At 39.2% G+C, this 19,880-nt stretch overlaps 2 protein-coding genes and 1 non-coding gene across 10 annotated transcripts in view; 2 read left to right on the forward strand and 1 right to left on the reverse strand.

The window, feature by feature from the left end:
* The window catches only part of LOC148861606 (putative serine/threonine-protein phosphatase 2A regulatory subunit B'' subunit TON2), a 106,464-nt gene that overhangs the window by 23,115 nt on the left and 63,469 nt on the right, over window positions 1–19,880 (forward strand). The window contains exons 8-12 of one of the 2 annotated variants that reach the window (XM_088982192.1): window positions 4,160–4,224; window positions 8,002–8,077; window positions 8,799–8,900; window positions 9,617–9,815; window positions 10,343–10,906. In XM_088982192.1, coding sequence (XP_088838318.1) covers window positions 4,160–4,224; window positions 8,002–8,077; window positions 8,799–8,900; window positions 9,617–9,815; window positions 10,343–10,580 — 680 coding nt within the window. In that variant the 3' untranslated portion in view covers window positions 10,581–10,906. Of the gene's footprint in view, window positions 1–4,159; window positions 4,225–8,001; window positions 8,078–8,798; window positions 8,901–9,616; window positions 9,816–10,342; window positions 10,907–19,880 lie in introns of those variants that run through there. The other variant, XM_088982193.1, reaches the window with a different exon arrangement.
* Window positions 10,110–10,228, forward strand: LOC148861607 (small nucleolar RNA snoR104). Its single transcript, XR_016095150.1, has one exon. It is a non-coding gene; the product is annotated as a small nucleolar RNA snoR104 (small nucleolar RNA).
* LOC148861608 (acyl-CoA-binding domain-containing protein 4-like) overlaps window positions 11,314–19,880 on the reverse strand; it is a 54,577-nt gene continuing 46,010 nt past the window's right edge. For 3 of the 7 annotated variants that reach the window (XM_088985673.1, XM_088985671.1, XM_088985674.1), the window contains exons 15-17: window positions 12,068–12,559; window positions 11,892–11,951; window positions 11,314–11,593 (exon numbers count right to left, since the gene is read on the reverse strand). In XM_088985673.1, the coding sequence (XP_088841799.1) occupies window positions 11,513–11,593; window positions 11,892–11,951; window positions 12,068–12,559 (633 nt within the window). In that variant the 3' untranslated portion in view covers window positions 11,314–11,512. Of the gene's footprint in view, window positions 11,594–11,891; window positions 11,952–12,067; window positions 12,578–19,880 lie in introns of all 7 variants that reach the window. The other 4 variants (XM_088985668.1, XM_088985667.1, XM_088985669.1 and 1 more) reach the window with 2 other exon arrangements.

Genomic DNA, 19,880 nt, shown 5'->3' on the forward strand with positions numbered 1-19,880 from the left:
TTCATGTAAGTAGAACTTTCATATCAAAACATAGAAAAATAACATATTCATGAGAAGAAGTGCAATCTTCATCAAGAAGAAGAAAAGAAATACCTGTATCTTAGTCCTATTGGTTTCTCCTGTGTGTTGATCAGTTAAAGTCTTCAAGTTCTTCCTTGCTTATTAATTGAGATTTTCAAGTCTTCAAAAGGTAGTGCCAACCAACCTTAACAAACGAGAAATTATAAAAAGAAGCTAGTATATGAAAATATTATAAACCCACAAAATAAATGATTTAATGTTACAATGCCAATTGTAATGTAAAAAAAAAACCGATAAAAATTGTCTATTGTAGTATCATAAACTCATAACGGATGGTCTACTCATTGGGTAGCCCCATAAAAAAGTACTTTAATCACATTTCAAAAAATAAAAATAAAAATATTATAAAGCACCTTGTCACCTTGACAGTATTTGTGGATGTTAGAAGTATAGGCTAGGCCTACTGCAATTTGGTTTGTACTATATTATCTTTTCACTTAGGATTTGTGGTTAGATAGGAGAATTTATGTCTTTGCTGTCTTATTACCTAAGAAGTGGTATTTCTGTAATAGCTCACTTTTATTAGATAATGACATATGAGATACCTTATCTGAGTGCTACTTAAGCAGTTCTCTTTTCTAAGATCTGAATACTGTTGTCTTCTCCCCTCTGTTTATTCCTAAATCAGAAATCTGCACAATTTACTTATATAAAAACATATGCTCCTATGTGCTTGTTTTTACACCACTTATTTTAGTTTCATGTTTTTCTTAGAAAAAGGCAACTCATGAGGCTTAAGCATAGAGCCTTGAGGCTTATGTCCATTGCATCTGAAGGTCCTTGCTTTGCTTCATGCCTCAACAATTTTAAATATTGGGGGTCCATCTATACACAAAATCTCTATGATCCAGAGTTCAGACCTTTAAAATCATTGAGAATGGGAGCCTAATTGATCAAAAGCCAAGTGTCAGCACAAAGTGATGCAGGAGCTAAAGAGTCAAAATTGGAATGTTATGATATTTTATGTATTTCTGTATTTTTGGACAGTAGGGGTATTTTTGTCATTTTGAAATTTCTGTGGGGTCCAATGATAGGGTTTAATTTGTCTAGGTATAGTTTGCTTATGTTTAAAATTTCAGAGTCATTGCATAAGTAGTTTGAGTCCTACTAGGATTATCAAGTCTAACAGTTTGACTCCTAAGACTATTATGAGTCAGTTTGACTCCTAAGATTATTATGAGTTTAGAGTCTATAAATATGTATGGGCGTTTTACACAAAGGCAATGAAGTTTATTGAGTTTTCTTCAGCTTATGCTAGCTATGGTGAGTGATTCCCATGCCCTAGAGTGATTCTAGGAACCCAGTGAGTGATTCCAGGTATTTCCTCTATTCTTTCTCTCCCTATTTTCTCTCTTATTCCTTTAAGAAGCCATTATAGCCATTGACAGCCATAAAACTCTAATCAAGAAGACATTCAACATTTTCTAAGGACTAGAACTAAGCTGGTCCTACATTAGTTGGTATCAGAGCTAATGGTTTATTCACTATGTTCTCACAAAGTGACCGATTCTATAGGCCTAGGGTATCTTCTAGACAACCTTACAAATCTAGAATCAATGATGATTGGGTTTCTGAACCATATGAAGGGTCTTTGGTTGACTTATTTGAGAAGATGGTGGAAGAAAACAGATCTAATAATGTTGGCTGTGGGAGTAAGGTTTTCAAACATGTTAGAAGAGAGGGAAATGCCAAATTCAAAGGAGATGATGATCTGCAAGCATTCTTTGATTGGGTTGCTAAACTAGAAGAATATTTTGATTGGCATGATATACTTGACAAACAAAGGATTAGATTTGCGTGTATGAAGCTGACGAGTCATGCTAAAGTATGGTGGAGAACTCTTGAGCAACTAGAAAATAGAGGTGATGATCCAATTAGTATATGGGCAGAGATGAAGAGGTGTTTGCAAGAAAAGTACATCCCACTAGACTTCCATGATGATCTATATATGAGTTGACTAATTTCAAGCAAAAGAAGCAGCAACAGATTACAACAAAGAACTTGAAGTCAATGGGAAGAAGGTACAAAGTTGAAAAGAAAGTAGATGATTCCTTGAATGTTGATGCCTATCCTATGGCTGAAGTTAAGGATAAAGCTAAAGAAGAAGAATATCAAGCTATAGAAATTGTAGATATTAAAATTCAAGAGGGTGCAGGCCAAGAAAAAACAATAATTGTTGGAGTTTCCAACACCCATGATCAGCCTGAGGTTAATGATCAAGAAGAAATAGAAGAGGAGCAAGTTAAAGAAATTCAGGTGCAAGATACAAATGTGTTGACTATAGTAGATCCTAATAAGAAATTAAGTGACTTTACCTTTAAAGTTCAACTAGAACTAATTCAAGAATTACAACTTGACATAGCACAAGTTCTACCAACATCAACAATGGAAGGAGTCCTAGAGTTTGTTGAAGAACCAAGGATAGCAGAACACATAGAGATGGTGATTCCTAAGCTAGAGGTTGAAGGAAGGCTCCAAATGTTGCAGTTAAGAGTTTGGATAAGTGAGGTGAAGATTCATCACAATGGTTGGTTGATGAATTAAGTGTTCAAAAAACTAATGTTATCGATGATTTAACAAATATTGTTAGGGAAGGCAATGTTTCAGAAATACATTTCTTTCAAGATCCTTTTCTAGTTCTGTGTGGCCTCTACTCTACAATCCAAGCATGTAGCTGTGGGAAGTCCTCCCTTTGTAATTGGGGCATATCAACTTTTCATCCTCAAGTTCTTCAAAACTCGAGGACAAATTTTTTTCAACTGGGGGAGAATGACGTAGGAGCTGAAGAGTCAAAATTGGATTTTTATGATATCTTATGTATTTCTGTATTTTTGGACAGTAGGGGTATTTTTGTCATTTTGCAATTTCTGTGGGGTCCAATGATAGGGTTTAATTTTTCTAGTTATAGTTTTCTTATGTTTAAAATTTTAGAGTCATTGCATAAGTAGGATTAGAGTTATTGAGTCTTCTTTGAATTGAAATAGGATATGACAGCTTAGTTTGAGTCCTACTAGGATTATCATGTCTAACAGTTTGACTCTTAAGACTATTATGAGTCTAGCGGTTTGACTTCTAAGATTATTATGAGTTTAGAGTCTATAAATATGTATGGGCGTTTTACACAAAGGCAATGAAGTTTATTGAGTTTTCTTCAGCTTATGCTAGCTATGGTGAGTGATTCCCATGCCCTAGAGTGATTCTAGGCACCCTGTGAGTGATTCCAGGTATTTTCTCTCTCCTTTCTCTCCCTATTTTCTCTCTTATTCCTTTAAGAATCCATTACAGCCATTGACAACATAAAACTCTAATCAAGAAGACCATTCAACATTCTCTAAGGACTAGAACTGAGCTGGTCCTACATCACAAAGACACACGAGGCCTGTGAGCACAATCAAAAACTTTTGTTCCTTCAATACAGGTGATGTAGGACTAGCTCACAGACTATAACTAGACAATTTAAACCCTATCATTGGACTCCACAGAAAATTCCAAAAAATGACAGAAATACCCTTGGTGTTCAATTCAGTCCAAATCCCAAGTACCTTCACTATGCCATATCAGGACCTGCTGTAAGACCTTCATCTTTCTAGAATAAGTCTTCAAGGGTGCTGATCGATTCCTATCAACAGGCCATGGCAAAATAGCTTCTCTCATTGTGGAGAAGTGAGTCTGATCCAAAAAATCTGAAACAACAGGCAGTAAAAATGTTTTTGAAAAAGAATGTATTGGATGGTTTCTCTATTCAATTACTGGAATTAATAGACAAATGGGCAATTGTTATCAAAATAATTAATGGAAGCCCTTGTTTTCCTTAATTTTTAATGTCATCTGGCTAGTCTAAAATATTTTTTTCTGGGGCCATGATTCAATAAGGAGGATCTCATCTGATGATGGTAACTCTTTTGCAGTTTATTGATGTCAGATGGGACAAATGACATTACAAGGTGGGATATGGGTGTCATAGTCCTATCTTATGTCAAAAAGTCTCCTCTCACATGATGCCATCAGTAAACTTTATTTCTGTTTTGGTAATTCAATGGTCTTTGATTTAGTTCTAACTTCTCTTCCTTCCTGACAGGTAAAGCATGCATAAAGAAGGTACTGCTTAGTAACTGCCTCCAGGAACTCATGGAACTGCACCAGGTATTGTGCTGCCGATACATTCCTAAATTCTGAACTTATATCAGGACTCATCTCATCACAGTGATTTCTTGTATAGAAAATTCCCTTGATTATGTTCCAGACAGTGGTGAGTTATGATCCTATGTGCATGACATGTCAAGAAAAGCCTTTTCAACCAAGGTAAATAGAAAGGAGGAAAGAGGGTCTCCCTGTCTAATCCCTATATCTTGATGGACCTTCCTTGTTCCTTACCACCCAACTAACTACAACCTGTGAATCTTCTTCAACTTATAATATTCCAACACAATGATCTCTTGCTAATCTTAACCCATGTAATAGCTCTGCTGGTGTCTTTCCACCCAATTGGACAACCTTACAAGATCTTCCCTCCGTTGCCTTTGAAGATACCTTCACTAATTTTAGTTCATGTAATAGTTCTGCTGCTGTCTTCCCACTGAATTGGACCTAAGTAAACCTCACAAGATCTTTCCTCCATTGCCTCTGAAGACACCTTCCACACCCAGTGGGCCCGGATTATCAAAGTTTAATTTGATAGTTTCAGGAGGAAGAAGGATCCCTTGCTATATAGGAATTTTTTTATTGAAGATTCAATAATTACCCATTTCCTTACTTTATCATTGATAGTATATTGTTTCAAATCCTCCATTGTTTGAACCTAATGGAGTACAATTACAAATATTAAATGCCAATACTATGCAGTTGTTTTTTTTTTATCAATAACAGAAACTTTTATTAATAAAGGAGAAGGAAGAAGATACAATAGGAAGAGGGGGGGGGGGGAGGTTAGAAACTCTTACCCTACCCTAAAAGAAAAACATCATATTACAGCACAGCCCAAAAGAAACTAGCCCTTCCCACCCCTTGTTTAGCTAAACAGTCTGCAAAAGAATTGGCACTACTCTTTGACAACTGAAACTGAATTTGCATGTCTTGAGTAAGCTGGTAGATTTTCTTTTTTTCATTCAATAATTTCCACATACTAACATCTCCTTTTGCAGCCAGTTAATAGTAAATCTAGAGTCACCCTCCATCAACAACTTCCTAATATTCAGCTGTTTGGCTCTTTTTATTCCTTCTAATACTGCTGAAATTTCAGCTCTTAGAGAACCCCCCAACCTATAGGTCCTGAAAACATGGCCAAAACACGACCTCCTTCGTCCCTGAATACTCCACCTATACCTGAAGGGCATGGATTTCCTTCATTGCTGCCATCAAAGTTCAATGTAGTGAACCCCAAAGTTGGAGGAGACCAAGTTGGAGCATGGGAATAATCAACTGAGTGGACAAGGCAACTTCTTTCCAATTTCTAATGATAACTCCTGCTGAGAATCCTTCAAATAGCTTCATAGACTTGACTCAGTGAATCACCCTAACATAGATTAAGTCAACGATGGCTTCTTTGTTCTTCTCTTTTTCATGGAAAGTACATCGATTCCTTTCCTCCCATACTGTCCAGCATACAGCTGCTCTTACACATCTCCACAAGATTTTACCTCTCTTTTTAAACCCCTCACTGAAGTAGAAATAAACAAACTTTGCACACTTGGAGGGGTGGGTCACCTGTAACCAAAGAGAGAAAAACCAACACCAGATTTCTGAAACAAAAGGACAGGAGACTAATAAGTGATAACAGCTCTCACCATTCTTCTTACATAAGATGCACCAGTGCAGGGATAAACACTAATTTGGCCTTTTTTTTTGAAGTATATCACAAGTGTTACACTTTCCTAGGATAGCTTACCAGCAAAAAGCACTTACTCTAGGGGGAATTGGTCTACCCCAAACTTCCGGAGCCGGGAAAGGAGAAACAAAGGCCGATTGGGAATGGGTTAATTCCTTAAAAAAGGAAGAGCAAGAAAAGATACCCGAAGGAGTAGGAGCCCAAATCCCATAGTCCATTCTAGAAGGGTCAATAATCACCTCCTCCAGAATCTTAAGCAAATTAGAAATGGAATCCAATTCAGAGTCTCTAAGAGCCCTTCGAAAGCCTAGGTTCCAATCAGGGTTAGAATTGGAAAGGTTAAGAAGGTAGCAATAGGCTCATTTTTAAAACTTGAAAGAGAGAACAAAGAGGGAAACTGCTCTTTCAAAGGTGTGTCACCCACCCAGATATGTTCCCAAAATCTTAAGGGTTATCAGAGCAAAGGTCATACTTGATAAAAGGAAGGAAGGAAGGAAGAATAACACGAATAGACTTCCAAGGAGAAGCTCTTGTGGCCCTAGATGAAACACCCGTGTCCCAGCCATCTGCCTCTTGCCCATGTATACTTAAGATAATTTTAGCCTATAGGTTATCCCTTTCCTTTGTCAGTCTCCATAACCATTTCCCTAACAGAGCTTCATTCTTCTTTTGCAAGTTACCCAAGCCAAGACCACCATCCTCTTTAGCTCTAGTGACAAGATCCCACCTAACTCTATGATCCCTTTTCTCCTCCCCAAGTTCCCATAGGAAATCTCTCATAAGTTTCTCCAACACCCTACACACTCCCTCAGGAATTTTAAACACAGACAGAAAGTAGATAGGGAGGTTCGCCAAAGTAGCTTTAATCAAGGTTATCCTACCACCCAAAGGCGGGTGGTTTTTCTTCCATGAAGCAAGCCTACTTGTGGACTTCTCAATCACCGGATTCCAAATGCCCCTTTTGCAAGGATTATTCCCTAAAGGAAGCCCCAAATACTTCATTGGTCACTGAACAATCTCGCATCCCAATACTTGGGCCCTTTCTTCCAACTCTCCAGCACTCATATTAATGCCAATCACACAACTTTTATCAAAGATTGACTTTAAGGTTGGTCACTTTTTCAAACACATTAATCACCTGTTTTAAGTTTCTAACCCACCTAATCTCATCCCCTCCACAAAACAGAATTGTGTCATCTGCAAACTGTAAATGAGTGACTGGAACCCCATCCTTCCCAATTCTCCAGCCACTTACCAAAACCTCTAGAATCTCCCCTCTCAATAATCCTCCCCAAAACTACAGCAATCAGGGTAAACAGAAAAGGGGAAAGGGGGTCTCCTTGCCTAATACCCCTAGTAGCTGGAAAATGGTCTACCACCCTACCATTCACTAGAATGGAATAGTGGCAAGTCCTAATACACCCTTTTATCCACTTACACCACCTCTGCCAAACCCAAAAGACCCTAGGACTTCCAACAGCACAGACCAATCAACCAAGTCATAAGCTTTTTCTAGATCCAATTTACACACCAGCCCTTTCTTCCTTTTTCTTTTTAAATCTTCCACACTCTCATTTGCTATTAAGATTTAGCGATATGATATAGGTTTTGGCTGATTTAATGTTCGTAAACATATGCATATACTTTAAGTTACTTTGTATTATATAATATAGTAAAATCTATGATTATTGCAAATTAGTCTGGATGTTTAGATATATGATAAAGATCAATAGAGTTCACAATATGGATGGATTCTGTTACTAGTAAAAGAATTAGTAGTTGGATGGTGTAAAATCTCCCTGGACCATGTTTAATATATAAACATTCAATTGAAAATAGTAGAAATTTGTAATATTCCTGTAACTGTGACTCATAGTTATTTGATAATGTGGTGTCTTGCAGATGAGCTAGTCTTTCTGTAAGCTTAAATACTTGTTTAATTTACACATAATTTAGATGTCCATGTTTGTGCCAGATGCAGCACAATTTTTTAAATGTACACTAGTTCTCAACTCAGGTAGCTATTAAAGTTATTTTGTGTTCATTGTTCTTATATTTACCCATATATCTTTATCTGTAACTTCTTTATCTGTTAGGAAAGTGAGGAAGAAGTCACTGATACTGAACAAGCTGAAAACTGGTTCTCATTGACATCTGCACAACGGATATGTGGTGTGTATTTATGTATCTATTATTCAATAGTATAATGCTTACACATAATTTTAGCAATTTTAAAATGCCATCTGCATGCTTTCCTAATGCTGAAATCTGACTTTGACTACCGTGTCTGGTATGATATCATACTGGACAGAACTAAACCCTTAATTTTGTCCCAGTCTCTCAGGCCATGGTGGGTGGGGGAATTTTGGCTTAGGGTTGAGCCCACCAGTACCCACCACAGATCCCAACATTTGATTTCGTTATCTAATTGGAAGGAAGAAAAGGTGGTGGACCCTATATATTATTTTTGATGACAAGCAAGACAAGGAAGTTTATGTTGTTTATGATTTTTTCCATCATCACTTTCAGAAATAAATTCACTAACAAATTTTTATTTTACCTCTTGCTGGCATAATGATATTCGGGATTGAATCAGCCTTTGGTCCTCTTGATTTGCAGAGGTGTCTCTGCCTCAATTCATGTTATCCTGCTTCCTCAAAGATGGAAATTGCCCTTGGTTGCAATTTGTCACCTGTTGTGGCAACTCTTACATATATTATATGAACTATACAAAGTTGCGTCCAAATGATGGCTCATGTATACGGCATAGAGTGTTTCATGCATTAACCTGATGATACTTTTTTGGGTTTTTAACAGGAAAATAATGATCCAAATCAATGCCTTCATAAATTGTTACATAAATATGCCCCTTACTCTATCTGGCTTTCTGCAGATATGTTTCTTGCTCTAGATAAAGATATGAATGGGACATTGAGCAAGCAGGAGCTTCGAGAATATGCAGATGGTACATTGACAGAAATATTCATTGAGCGGGGTAGGAATGGAATCTAAATTGATAATGTTCATTCATCTTCACCAATACTCCCTCACTGCTCCAAAGAGTTGTTTTTTAGGACAATGGGTCATTGTATCTATGGCTGTCAATGGGTTGGGTCTGGTTCAGGACAGGATGTACCAGTCCCGTTTTGATTATTAATCAGGACAAACAATATGAGGACCAGAACTGATCTGATTATTAATCAAGACCGATTAGTCCTACTATACTTGGAACCTATAATTACCAATGATAATAACAATTTAGATCTTCATTTTGATAATATAACCGTAATAAAACTGAAACTAAAATACTAAGCTGTTTATATGTTGATAAATGTGTTTTTAACCATAACTAACTTATATACTGGTTATGAAATGTGCTCTTACAGGTATAAAATATAACAAAAATTACAAAAAAAAGAAATCTTTATATATTATTAACTATATAATCAGTTCAGAACGGAAAGAACCAGTCCCAACCCAATTATTAATCGGGACAAAATTACAGAACCAGAGACAATATAATTGGCTTGGTTCTGTCAGGTAGACACAACCCATTGACAGCCCCAATTGTATCTCTTCAATGTGTTTTTTACCTTAACATCATTAAGTTGGCAATGTTTGGTTTTTTTACTCAACAATGTCAATTGCATTTGCTTGTAGGGTTGTACCATGGTCTCTTGTCTACTAATTGTTTTTTTATCCTCTTTGCAGCATTTGATGAACATGTTCGGCGTGGCAAAAATGGTGGTGGTGGTGGTAATGCACGGGAGATGGATTTTGAAAGTTTTCTTGACTTTGTTTTGGCCCTGGAAAACAAAGATACACCGGAAGGATTGACATATTTGTTTCGGTGTCTTGATCTCCATGGAAGAGGGTACCTTACAACAGCTGATATCCACACACTTTTCAGGTACTTAAATACATTATTTGTTTCTGTTATTGTTGACAAGATATTTTAATAATCTGTGCTTTGGAAATAGTTAACTATTAGTCCTTTTCTACTAGATTTCATTTTTTATTTGTTAGGCATTTTTTTTATATCATTTGAAGGGCTACACAACCGGGGGATAGCCCATCCCCCAACTTGTAACCCCCCCAACCCAGGTGCAGGCGGGATTCGATCCCAAGTCTCCGCTACGACCAACAGAAGACCTTACCAACCAGCTGGTTGGCACCTTACATTTATTAGGCAATTTTATTTTATGGGAACCATTCAAAAGCTGAGATGGTTCCTCATAGAACCTTCCTATAGAAAACCTCTGTAAATTGCAACTTAATAGTTCAAGAACTAGGTCTGCAGGTCTCAAATTACTGGGCATCCATGGCCTGGATATAGCTGAGTCATAGATTATATCTTTATTGAAATTATATGGAATTTCATGGAATGTTACTTTGGTGACTCAAAACATATATATATATATATATTTTTGTACAAAGAGATGTACACCAAAAATGGATCGAGGGAGGGAACTACGAGCTGTGCATTGAGGACGTAAGAGATGAGATCTGGGATATGGTAAAGCCATCAGATCCACTAAAAATAACAGTAGCTGATCTCCTTGCTTGCAAGCAAGGTGGGACTGTTGCCAGCATGCTTATAGATGTGCGCGGCTTCTGGGCCCATGACAACAGAGAAAATCTTCTCCAAGAAGAGGAAGAGCCTGATGAAGAATAACCAAGCTGCCGTATTTCAGCAATTAGTGCTTTGTGCAGCACTTGTAATTTTTACAGAATTGAATGTCCTGTTTATTGCAGTTCCAAAAATAACCGTATGGCGCAAATGAAGGGAAACGTCACCACCTGAGATGTGTCTCACTAAAATCGTGGCTTTTACTTGATGGTTGTAATTACTCATTTTCATTTGTAAGTTATCATCATTATCATCACCAAAGCCTTGCCGTAGCTATAAGAGGTCAGGCTAGATGAACTTGTTCTACCATTCCATTCTTTAAAGTGCCATATCCATTGTTAAATTATGGGCCCTTGGAATCAGTTCTGACTACTTAAGCCATGCCCGTTTTAAGACTTGCAAAAGATCACTTCTCACCTTCAACATGGAAATAGGACTTTAGACCTCATATGACCCATTTGTGAAAACCAAACAGAAGTTGAAGTCATGCTTCTCATATTCCACTGCTTTGGGGCTTTAAACAAAAAGTTGTCTTGTGATATTGATGGCCGATTTGGAATTTCTAGTTTTCTAGAGTATATGGATTGAGGGGTCCTATGGCTGTTTGATGCTACTTTATGGAAATTAGGGTTGGTTTTTTTATTTTATTTTTTCGCGCAAAATAGTGGGCATTCTTAGCCGTGTTTAACAATGAATAAGATCAGCCGATGTTGACTAGCTTTATGACGGTGGAGAGACCACAAGGTAAGATCCAATTAGTCAAAATAGACAAGGCACATAGCTATGGAACATAGCAGTTTTCACTAGGAATGCTATTTTGTAATCTATAAAGTACATTTTGAATATATACAGGTTAATCTCTACAAGATACAATACAGATAAAATGTCGATGCAGGAGATACATACACGCATTCTGCTAACAAATCTCTCTCTCCGCAATTGGGTAGGTTGAACGGGTGTGTATCACTGTCCAAACCCTACATGTGAAATGGTTTCCTGGGAGTTGGTGCTTGATTCTCGACAGTCTGCAATCTTTGTTTGAGCTGAAAAACTTCCACCTGAGCGTTTAAGTGGATGTCAGTGGGATTTACAAAATCCACAAATGATAAAGTAATTATGTACCTATGAAACTACAAATATAGAAAGCAACTGCAAGACGGTCACAATTACTGAAAACTGAGTTACAAATAGCACGGATGGGTCCACGGTGCATGGGATCAAGATGCGAGTAGATGGACCCCGGCCTATCCTGCTCGGTTTATTTTCAAGCGCACCAAGCCTTAAAGATAGACAACAATATGGCCTATAATACTCAAAGTACATGCATCCACGCAGGTAAACTACTATTTGATTTACCTGTAGCTGGAATGCTCTTGCCCTTTCTCCTGCTAGAACTCCCCTTGTTGAGTGCAGCTCCTACATGTTTCCAACAAGCCAATTAATATAGTGGTTACTGGTTATTTACATGTGGAATTCAAGCATATGAGCCAGTAAGTTGGATAGAATACTGCATAAGATTGATATCTTTACACCTTCTGAGTGTCATCCAAAATTGCCTTGAGGAAAGCCACATCATGCTCAAGCCTTACGTTGTCCGAGTGGACAATATTTGATAGGCTGTTGGCCTCTTCTTGTGCAAGCTCGACACCTGCTAGCTTCTCTTTTAGAATTTCCACCTCCTTTATTGTGTCAGCTAGCTTTTTCTCCATGTCCTGTCTACTCTTGATGACAGAAGATAAATTTCTTTCAGCAGCTTCACAGCCTGCTGATGCAGCTGCGAACTGTCCTTCTAGGATCCCATTCTTCTTTATCAGGGCAGCCATTTTGGACTCGTACAATTGAGACACATTTGAAGGAACTGATTTATCACCAGTTTCCATGATTACAATCTCATCATTTTCAGAGAGAAGGTTTGCACTTGCTTGCTTCTGAAGTTTTGAATTTCCAGAATCAAAGACAAATGGTGTTTCCCCTGCAATTCCAGCAATATCAGTCTGAACTCCCATATCCAGTGCCTTGGCTCTCTGCTTCATTACATGAAACTATCATTATTATAATTAGTAACAGGAGAATATAAACAAAGAAATGACGGTATAAAAACTAACATAATGTAGGAGCATTAATCGAAGAAAACTATACAAGTAGGGTAAGTTTTAGTCTTTGAAGCTTACTATTCTTGGTAAAAATCGAAATTACCATCTATAGTAACTTTTAGGCTTGCTATTTATGGTAATTCCCATAATTAATGTTCATGACTCCATAGTAAAATCATGATGAACTATTTTTACTAATTTCTGGCTTCTCTAGATTTATTGGTTACTGTTTTTCTATCTAACTCAGAAAAGTTTATTAGTTTGCAAAAACACTGTTTGGGATATACAAGTCAAGTATGCCAAGCACCACAAGAGAATTTAGAGTAGCCCTGCTACCTGCCTCAGTAGTGTTATTTTCTTTTGGTTACATTTAGATTTAAATATTACTTTCAGTAACCCCCTAATATAAATGAGTCCTGTTGCTGCCTTGTTTTGCCAACGCATCTGCCATGCAGTTGGCAGTTCTTAAGTTCAAATGAATGTAGAATCTGAATTTCTAGCTGATTGTCTTACTTCCCTCAAAATGTATCTATATTGCCAAGGTCCTGAACTGTTATCCTTGAGCCTACACTATTAGCCTTGAATCCCCTTCCACAATCAAACTTTTATAGTTAACGGATCTTCCAAACCCTGCCTTTTGGAGCATGCAAGCTATTCAGCTGTAACTGAATTTCCTTGGCCTATGGGTTCTGAATATAGTGCTTTTAACCACAACTTCTGAATACTCCTCTACCTGACATTCTTGGATTGCTGATGCTGCACCAATCAAAGTGTTGTGTAATTGGTACCAATATTCTAGCAGAAGATGAAGTAACCTGTAGCCCTCCCCTAACAATGTCATCTGTAGAAAAGGGTTAAAGATGGTGATACCTCATCTCAACGAGTGAGGGCTTTGTCCACCCAAACTGATCACAGGATTGCAGCCCCTTAAGGGAGGTGAGATGGGGAGTACGGGAGAGGAGAGAAACTTCAGGCCGGCAGGGAGGTGGCCTATGGAGTCGTCCATTGAAGCAAAAAAATTCCTATTCGAGCAGGGAAGGACAAAGGGGGAGGCTCATCTGAAAATCAGAGAAGGCAGCAGGGCGACGGTCTTCCTACCAGGTGAAGTGTGTCTTTGGTTGAAAGGATTTGTTGATGGAACTGTTAATTCCATCCGGGAAGAAGGATGAAGGAACTCGGTGATCTGTCGGGGAAAAAGATTTGAGTCTGTTCTAAGAAGGGTGGTTTATTTCGGTTACACAGCACTTCGGCATTAACAAAAGCCAAATGATTTGTATTCCAGAAGGAAAAAAGGGGCAAGGCTGGGCTTCCTTTTCTCTCAGTCTTCAGGCGTTTCCTGTGGAGATTGAGAGGAAAGTTACAGTGGAAGTTTCTGATAGCAAGCCAGTAAAAAATGTCCCCTTAAAGTCTTGTTCCCCGGAGCCTCATAAGAATCAAAGTCCGGAAATATTGGTAGCTAGTTCAACTGAACACTGGAGAATAGCATTCGAAGAAGGGAGAGGCAAGTGGGAAAACAAGATGGTCTTAATGGCAGATAAGGCGACAAGGGACTGGTCGAAGATACTAGTTGCAGTTGCTGAGAAATTGGGCCTAGAAGAAGAAGAAGCAACGCTGCTACCCTTTGCAGAGAAGAAAGCCATCTTAGATGTTGGCAATAAGAAATTGAACTCTTGCAACGTCCAAGTAGAAGGAAGACTAATACAGGTTCAAAACTGGGTTCCAGTTTACAACGAAGTAGAGCCAAAAGCTGCTAGTCTTCTGATCAAGCTTCTAGGGCTACCTTTAATCTCTGGAACGAACCTACTCTCAGGAGACTCACAAGAGCTTTGGGGGGTGTCCTGCTGGAGGTGAATTTGAGGTGCTTGCGTGCTGTAGAACTCAAAGTTGCAGGTATCATACCAGAAAATGTGCCTCGTTCCTTTGAAGTGCACTCAGATGGTGCTTGGTACAGAGTTTGGGCGGCCTCAGAAGCTGAGGCGTCGCTGTGGGGAAGACGAACAGAGGAAGGAGACGGAGAGGAGCTCGCAGGTTGGAGCACACATGGCTCTCAGGGACTGGAGGGGAAGTCTGATGCACATGCGAGAGTGAAAGAGGAAGGGGAACAGTCGCAGGAAGGGTACTTGTATCGAAGCCTACCCTTTAAGGAACCTGCTTGCACCTTAAGAGGTCCACGTGACAACTTAAGTTATCACGTGGGGCGGTTTTGTGAAAACTCGATGATAGATGAAACTTGTCATCTCTCATCGTCTAAGGAGGGTTCGGCCGAACACCTGAAACACCAGAACAGACGTGTGACGGGGTAATCGGACTCTGAGGTGGGTATGTAGACAGGCCGGTGACGAGCAGCAAAACCTTGGTCTCGATCGCCCAAACCCGCGTTATGCGAGGAACAAAATAGAAGAGAGGGAAGAGGAAGACAAAAGATGGATAATCTGTAGCTCAGAGAATGATTGTGATGAGAATTCGGAAGAGTTTGAAAGTTTGGGCAGCTCGGAAAATGAAGATAATATTGAAGATCAAAACAGTGGAACGTTAAATCTGGAACTTCTGTTTCTTGAGGAGGCAGTGGGGGAACAAAAGGAAAAAGGGGAGGAGTGGATGAACGAAACAAACACCTGTAACAGAGCAGTCCTTAGCCCAAAACTGGACGTGCCCCTCCCAAGTTCTAGTGTCTTGCAAGAATCCGAGGAGTCAGTCCGGGTTTACTCTGAACTGAACAAGAGTACATCACAGAGAGGTAAACAATTGGGTACAGGAAGAGGTCTTTGTGCAGACCAAGTGACGGGGACTATTTTCCTCCAATCCGAGGAGATAGAGAGCTCCAATTTCTCTGAACAGGGAGTGACAACCAATCTTCCTCGTTTGAATACCCCTCTCCACCCTCAGTTGATTTCAGGTATTTTTGTTAATTCTGTCAATTCAGTTTGTGCCACTGATGAGTGCTCTGTGTCCCTTGTTCCAGGTTCCTTTCTCAACCAAGTGTCCGAGGCCCATGGTCAGAAAGCCACAGTGAGGGTACAAGGGGATAAGGAAGGGGAGGAAGTGGTGGAGAAAACTTGTAGGGAGACAAAGATTTGGGAAATCATTGAGGGTCTAATGGGTGAAGTGGAAAGAAAGGAAATGCAGAGGGGGTTTACAGAAGGGATAGAAAGGACAAATGATGGAGGATACAAGGAAAGGAGTGAGAAGATCCCTGGGAGTGAGAAGAGAGGAACTTTAGATAAGGAAGAAACTAGCAAGGAAGAATCAGTTGCAGAATTTGTGTAAAAGCTGGGGTGTAAATTGAAGAATCCAAATGATCTAAAAGTTTATCTGCATATAAAAGAGGATAGTAAGGTAGTGAAGTAGAGAGGTAGAAAAGAGATATTGAGAGGGGCAAGAAGTTTGAAGTGAGAGGGGATAGAAGGAAAGGGGTTAAGTAGAGGGTGTAGGAATTGGGGTTGAGCTTGAGAAGTTAAAATGAGAATTCTAAGTTGGAATGTGAGGGGCTTGAGCAGGGTTAGGAAGAGAGCAACAATTAAAAAGGTGATTAAGAAGTTTAACCCGGATGTGATAATGATCCAGGAGTCTAAAAGAATGGATTTTGATTGCAAATGGGCAAGGAGTGTGTGGACCGTCTATCTACTGGAGATCCTGTATAATCAGCATCTGTATATGCTTCAAGAGCCAGTCCCCCATTTCTCCTGAATAAAATTCCTTTTCCTGGATTGGCTTTCAAATAGTGCAGAATTCGATGATCAACCTGCAGATGAACTTCTTTAGGATTATGCATAAACTAACTTATTACACTTACAACGTATGCAATATCTTAGCCGTGTATGTGCAAGATAAATGAGTTTTTCAACTAGTCTTTGGAACATCTCCTTGTCTACACTTGCATTCTCGCTGGCTTCTCCAAGTTTATGATTGGGATCTATAGGCGTGGAAGCTAATTTACATGCCATATTTCTTGTTTCTCTCAAAAAATCAACAACATACTTTTGTTGAGAGATAAAGATGCCTTCTTTAGAATGTGCAACTTCAATTCCAAGAAAATACTTTAGTCTCCCCAAGTCTTTTATCTCAAATTCTCTGGAAATGCAGTTTTTCAATGCTTCCTTCTCCTTTTTATCATTCTTAGTAACGATTATATCGTCCACATAGACTAATAGTGCAGTAACTCCCCTTGAGGTTGTGTGTTTGATAAACAATGTGTGGTCACCTTGACTTTGCTTGTAACCTGTACTAAGCATCACCTTTGTAAACCTTCCAAACCATGCTCTCGGAGATTGTTTGAGGCCGTATAGTGCTTTCTTCAACCTACAAACTTTATTCCCCTTAATGCCTTCTCCAAAACCCAGTGGAATGTCCATGTATATATCCTCTTCTAGATCACCATGGAGAAATGCATTCTTTACATCAAACTGTTGCAAATCCCAATTATAGTTAGCAGCCAAAGACAACAACACCCTTATTGTATTCATTTTAGCTATTGGGGCAAAAGTTTCCTGATAATCTGCCCCATACGTCTGTGTATATCCCTTGGCTACCAATCGTGCTTTGTACCTTTCTAACGACCCATCAGATTTGTACTTAATTGTGAACACCCATTTACAACCTACAATCTTCTTGTTTCTTCGTAGATCCACAACTTCCCATGTGTTCTTTTCTAGTGCCTCCATTTCCACTCTCATGGCTTTTCTCCACTCCTTATTAGAAAGTGCCTCAGCTAGAGTATTAGGAATTGGAATGGTGTTAAGGCTGGCTAGAAAACTTTTATGGGATTTAGAGAATCTTTGGAACAACACAGATTTGGCTGAAGGGTACAATGGGCGTTTGGTACATTCTCTGGTTCATTTTCTTAGTGCAATAGGTAGGTCATACTCAGACTGTGAAGGTGTAGGTTCAGGTTCTGCATATCACTCAGTTCCAGGATTAGGAGTTGAATCTTGGACTTGCACAAGTTGAGGATCTGGATTTCTTCTCCTAGAGTAAACATGCATATATCTCACATCATCATGCACATCATTGGTGGGGTTAACAGTGTCTGAATTTGGTTCAATGGTCGGGTTTGACTCTTGTTGAGACTCGGGAATGTGGGGCTTAGAGGATTGTGACTCAGAGGGATGTGATTCTTGACGGTTGGATGACTATGAGGAGGGTAATACATCTAAGGAGAGTAGATCCGAGGCCTTATCTTCCATTAATGAGGGCTCCCCCTGAAGATAAGGTTGAGCGAAAAAGGATTGTCCCTCCTCAAATGTGACATCAATGGAGGTGTAGAATTTTCTGGTGGCTGGATGATAACATTTATAACCTTTCTGAGTTGGGGAATATCCCAAGAAGACACACCTGATTGCTCGTGGAACCAATTTTCCCTTATTATGGACATGAACAAAGGCAGTGCAACCAAAAATTCTTGGTGTGAGATTATTTGAGGTTCGAATATCAGGGTAGAATTGAGAAAGGACTTGTATTGGGCTTCGGTTGTCAAGAATTTTAGATGGTAGTCTATTTACGATGTATGCAGCAGTAAGGACAGCTTCCCCCCAATATTGTTTTGGCACCCGGTTTTGAAAGAGAAAGGCTTGGGTGGTTTGCAAAAGATGGCCATTTTTCCTCTCAGCTATCCCATTCTATTGGGGAGTGTTAACACAGGAGGATTCGTGCACAATGCCTTCTTTCTGAAAAATGGGGATAAATTCTGATTAAAATAATTTGTAGCGTTATCAGATCAAAACCTTTTAATTCTCACACCAAACTGAATTTGGACCATGTTATGAAAGTTGGGAAGAATTGACCCTAGTGCAGTCGTCAATAAAGGTGACAAACCATCTAGAACCAATAATGTTGGGAATTTGAGAAGGGCCCCATATATCTGAATGAATCAAATAAAAAGGAGTTGAAGATCCTTATTGCTGATTGGGAAAGAAACCCTTTTAGCAAGTTCACAAACATCACAATGAAAGGTTTCAACATCAATTCCTTTAAACAAGGAAGGAAGCATTGTTTTTAAAACAGGAAATGAAGGATGGCCGTAACGGAAGTGATGACGCCAAATTAAATCTTTATTGGAGGTAGATAAGAATGACTCGTGTGTGACATGCATAACAGTGTGAGATGGTTTGCTGGTTGCTTCAAGGTAGTAGAATCCATCCCTTTCCTTAGCTAGTTCAATCTTCTTCCCCGAAACTTGGTCTTGAAATACACAGTAAGAAGGAAAGAACACAACATTGCAGTTCACATCCTGGGTGAGTTTATATATAGAGATAAGGCTAGTGGATAACTTGGGAACATGAAGCACATTTTTAAGCAATAGGGATGGAGTAATTTGAATATTCCCAATCCCTGCCACTATGGTGAAAGAACCATCAGCAACAGAAATTTTTCTATTACTAGGACAGGGTGTATAGGTGAGAAAATGTAGTGAAGAGGGTGTCATGTGGTCAGTGGCTCCAAAATCAAGAATCCATGAAAAACACTAACTGAGGCATGTAATCCTAGAGATAAAGACTCACCTGAGAGAGCAAGAGAGGTAGAACCACTTCTTGGTTTCAAGGATTTTAGGAAGCTCCTTAGCCTTTCAATTTCTTATCATTAAATGGTCCCTGACTTGAGTGTTCTTGCTGCGGAGTTGTGGAGACATTATGGGCCTGTTGAACTCCTCGATTTCCCCATTCCTTGCTGGATGTGAGAGGTTTCCCATGAAGTTTCCAGCACCGATCTTTTGTGTCTGGGTTTCTTGCAATAGGTGCACCATAGGTTATCGTTAGAGTCACGGGTAGTTGTGTCACGAGCCAAGTTGTGATTGTTCTCACCCTTTGAACCACTGTAACTTCCTCCCCTTGCCACCATGGCTGAGCCTTCGGGATCTTTAGGCTCAAGCATGATTCCACGACGGCTTTCCTCAGCTTTGACAAGGGCTATGGCTTCATTCAATGGAGGCACTTCTTCTTTGCCAAGAATTTGTATTCAGACCTGATCAAATTCAGCATTCAGTTTGACAAAAAAATCATACACCCTATCTCTTTCAATAAAATACTTCAAGATCACAGCATCATCAGGGCACTTTGTCTCAAGAACCCAATAATGATCAAGCTCATGCCATAAATTTTGCAGCAGATTTGCATACTCTGTAACACTTCTGCTCCCTTGTTTGGCTGCCACTGTCTTCACTTTGACCTCGTAGACACGAGCAACGCCATGGGCTTTGGAATAGGTTTGTCGGACAACATCCCAAATAGCCTTTGCAGAGGAAAGAAACATACAAGTA

The sequence above is a fragment of the Nelumbo lutea genome, chromosome 4 (genome assembly GCF_056320005.1).
Source record: "Nelumbo lutea isolate HS-2025 chromosome 4, American lotus-T2T, whole genome shotgun sequence".
NCBI classification, from domain to species: Eukaryota; Viridiplantae; Streptophyta; class Magnoliopsida; order Proteales; family Nelumbonaceae; genus Nelumbo; species Nelumbo lutea.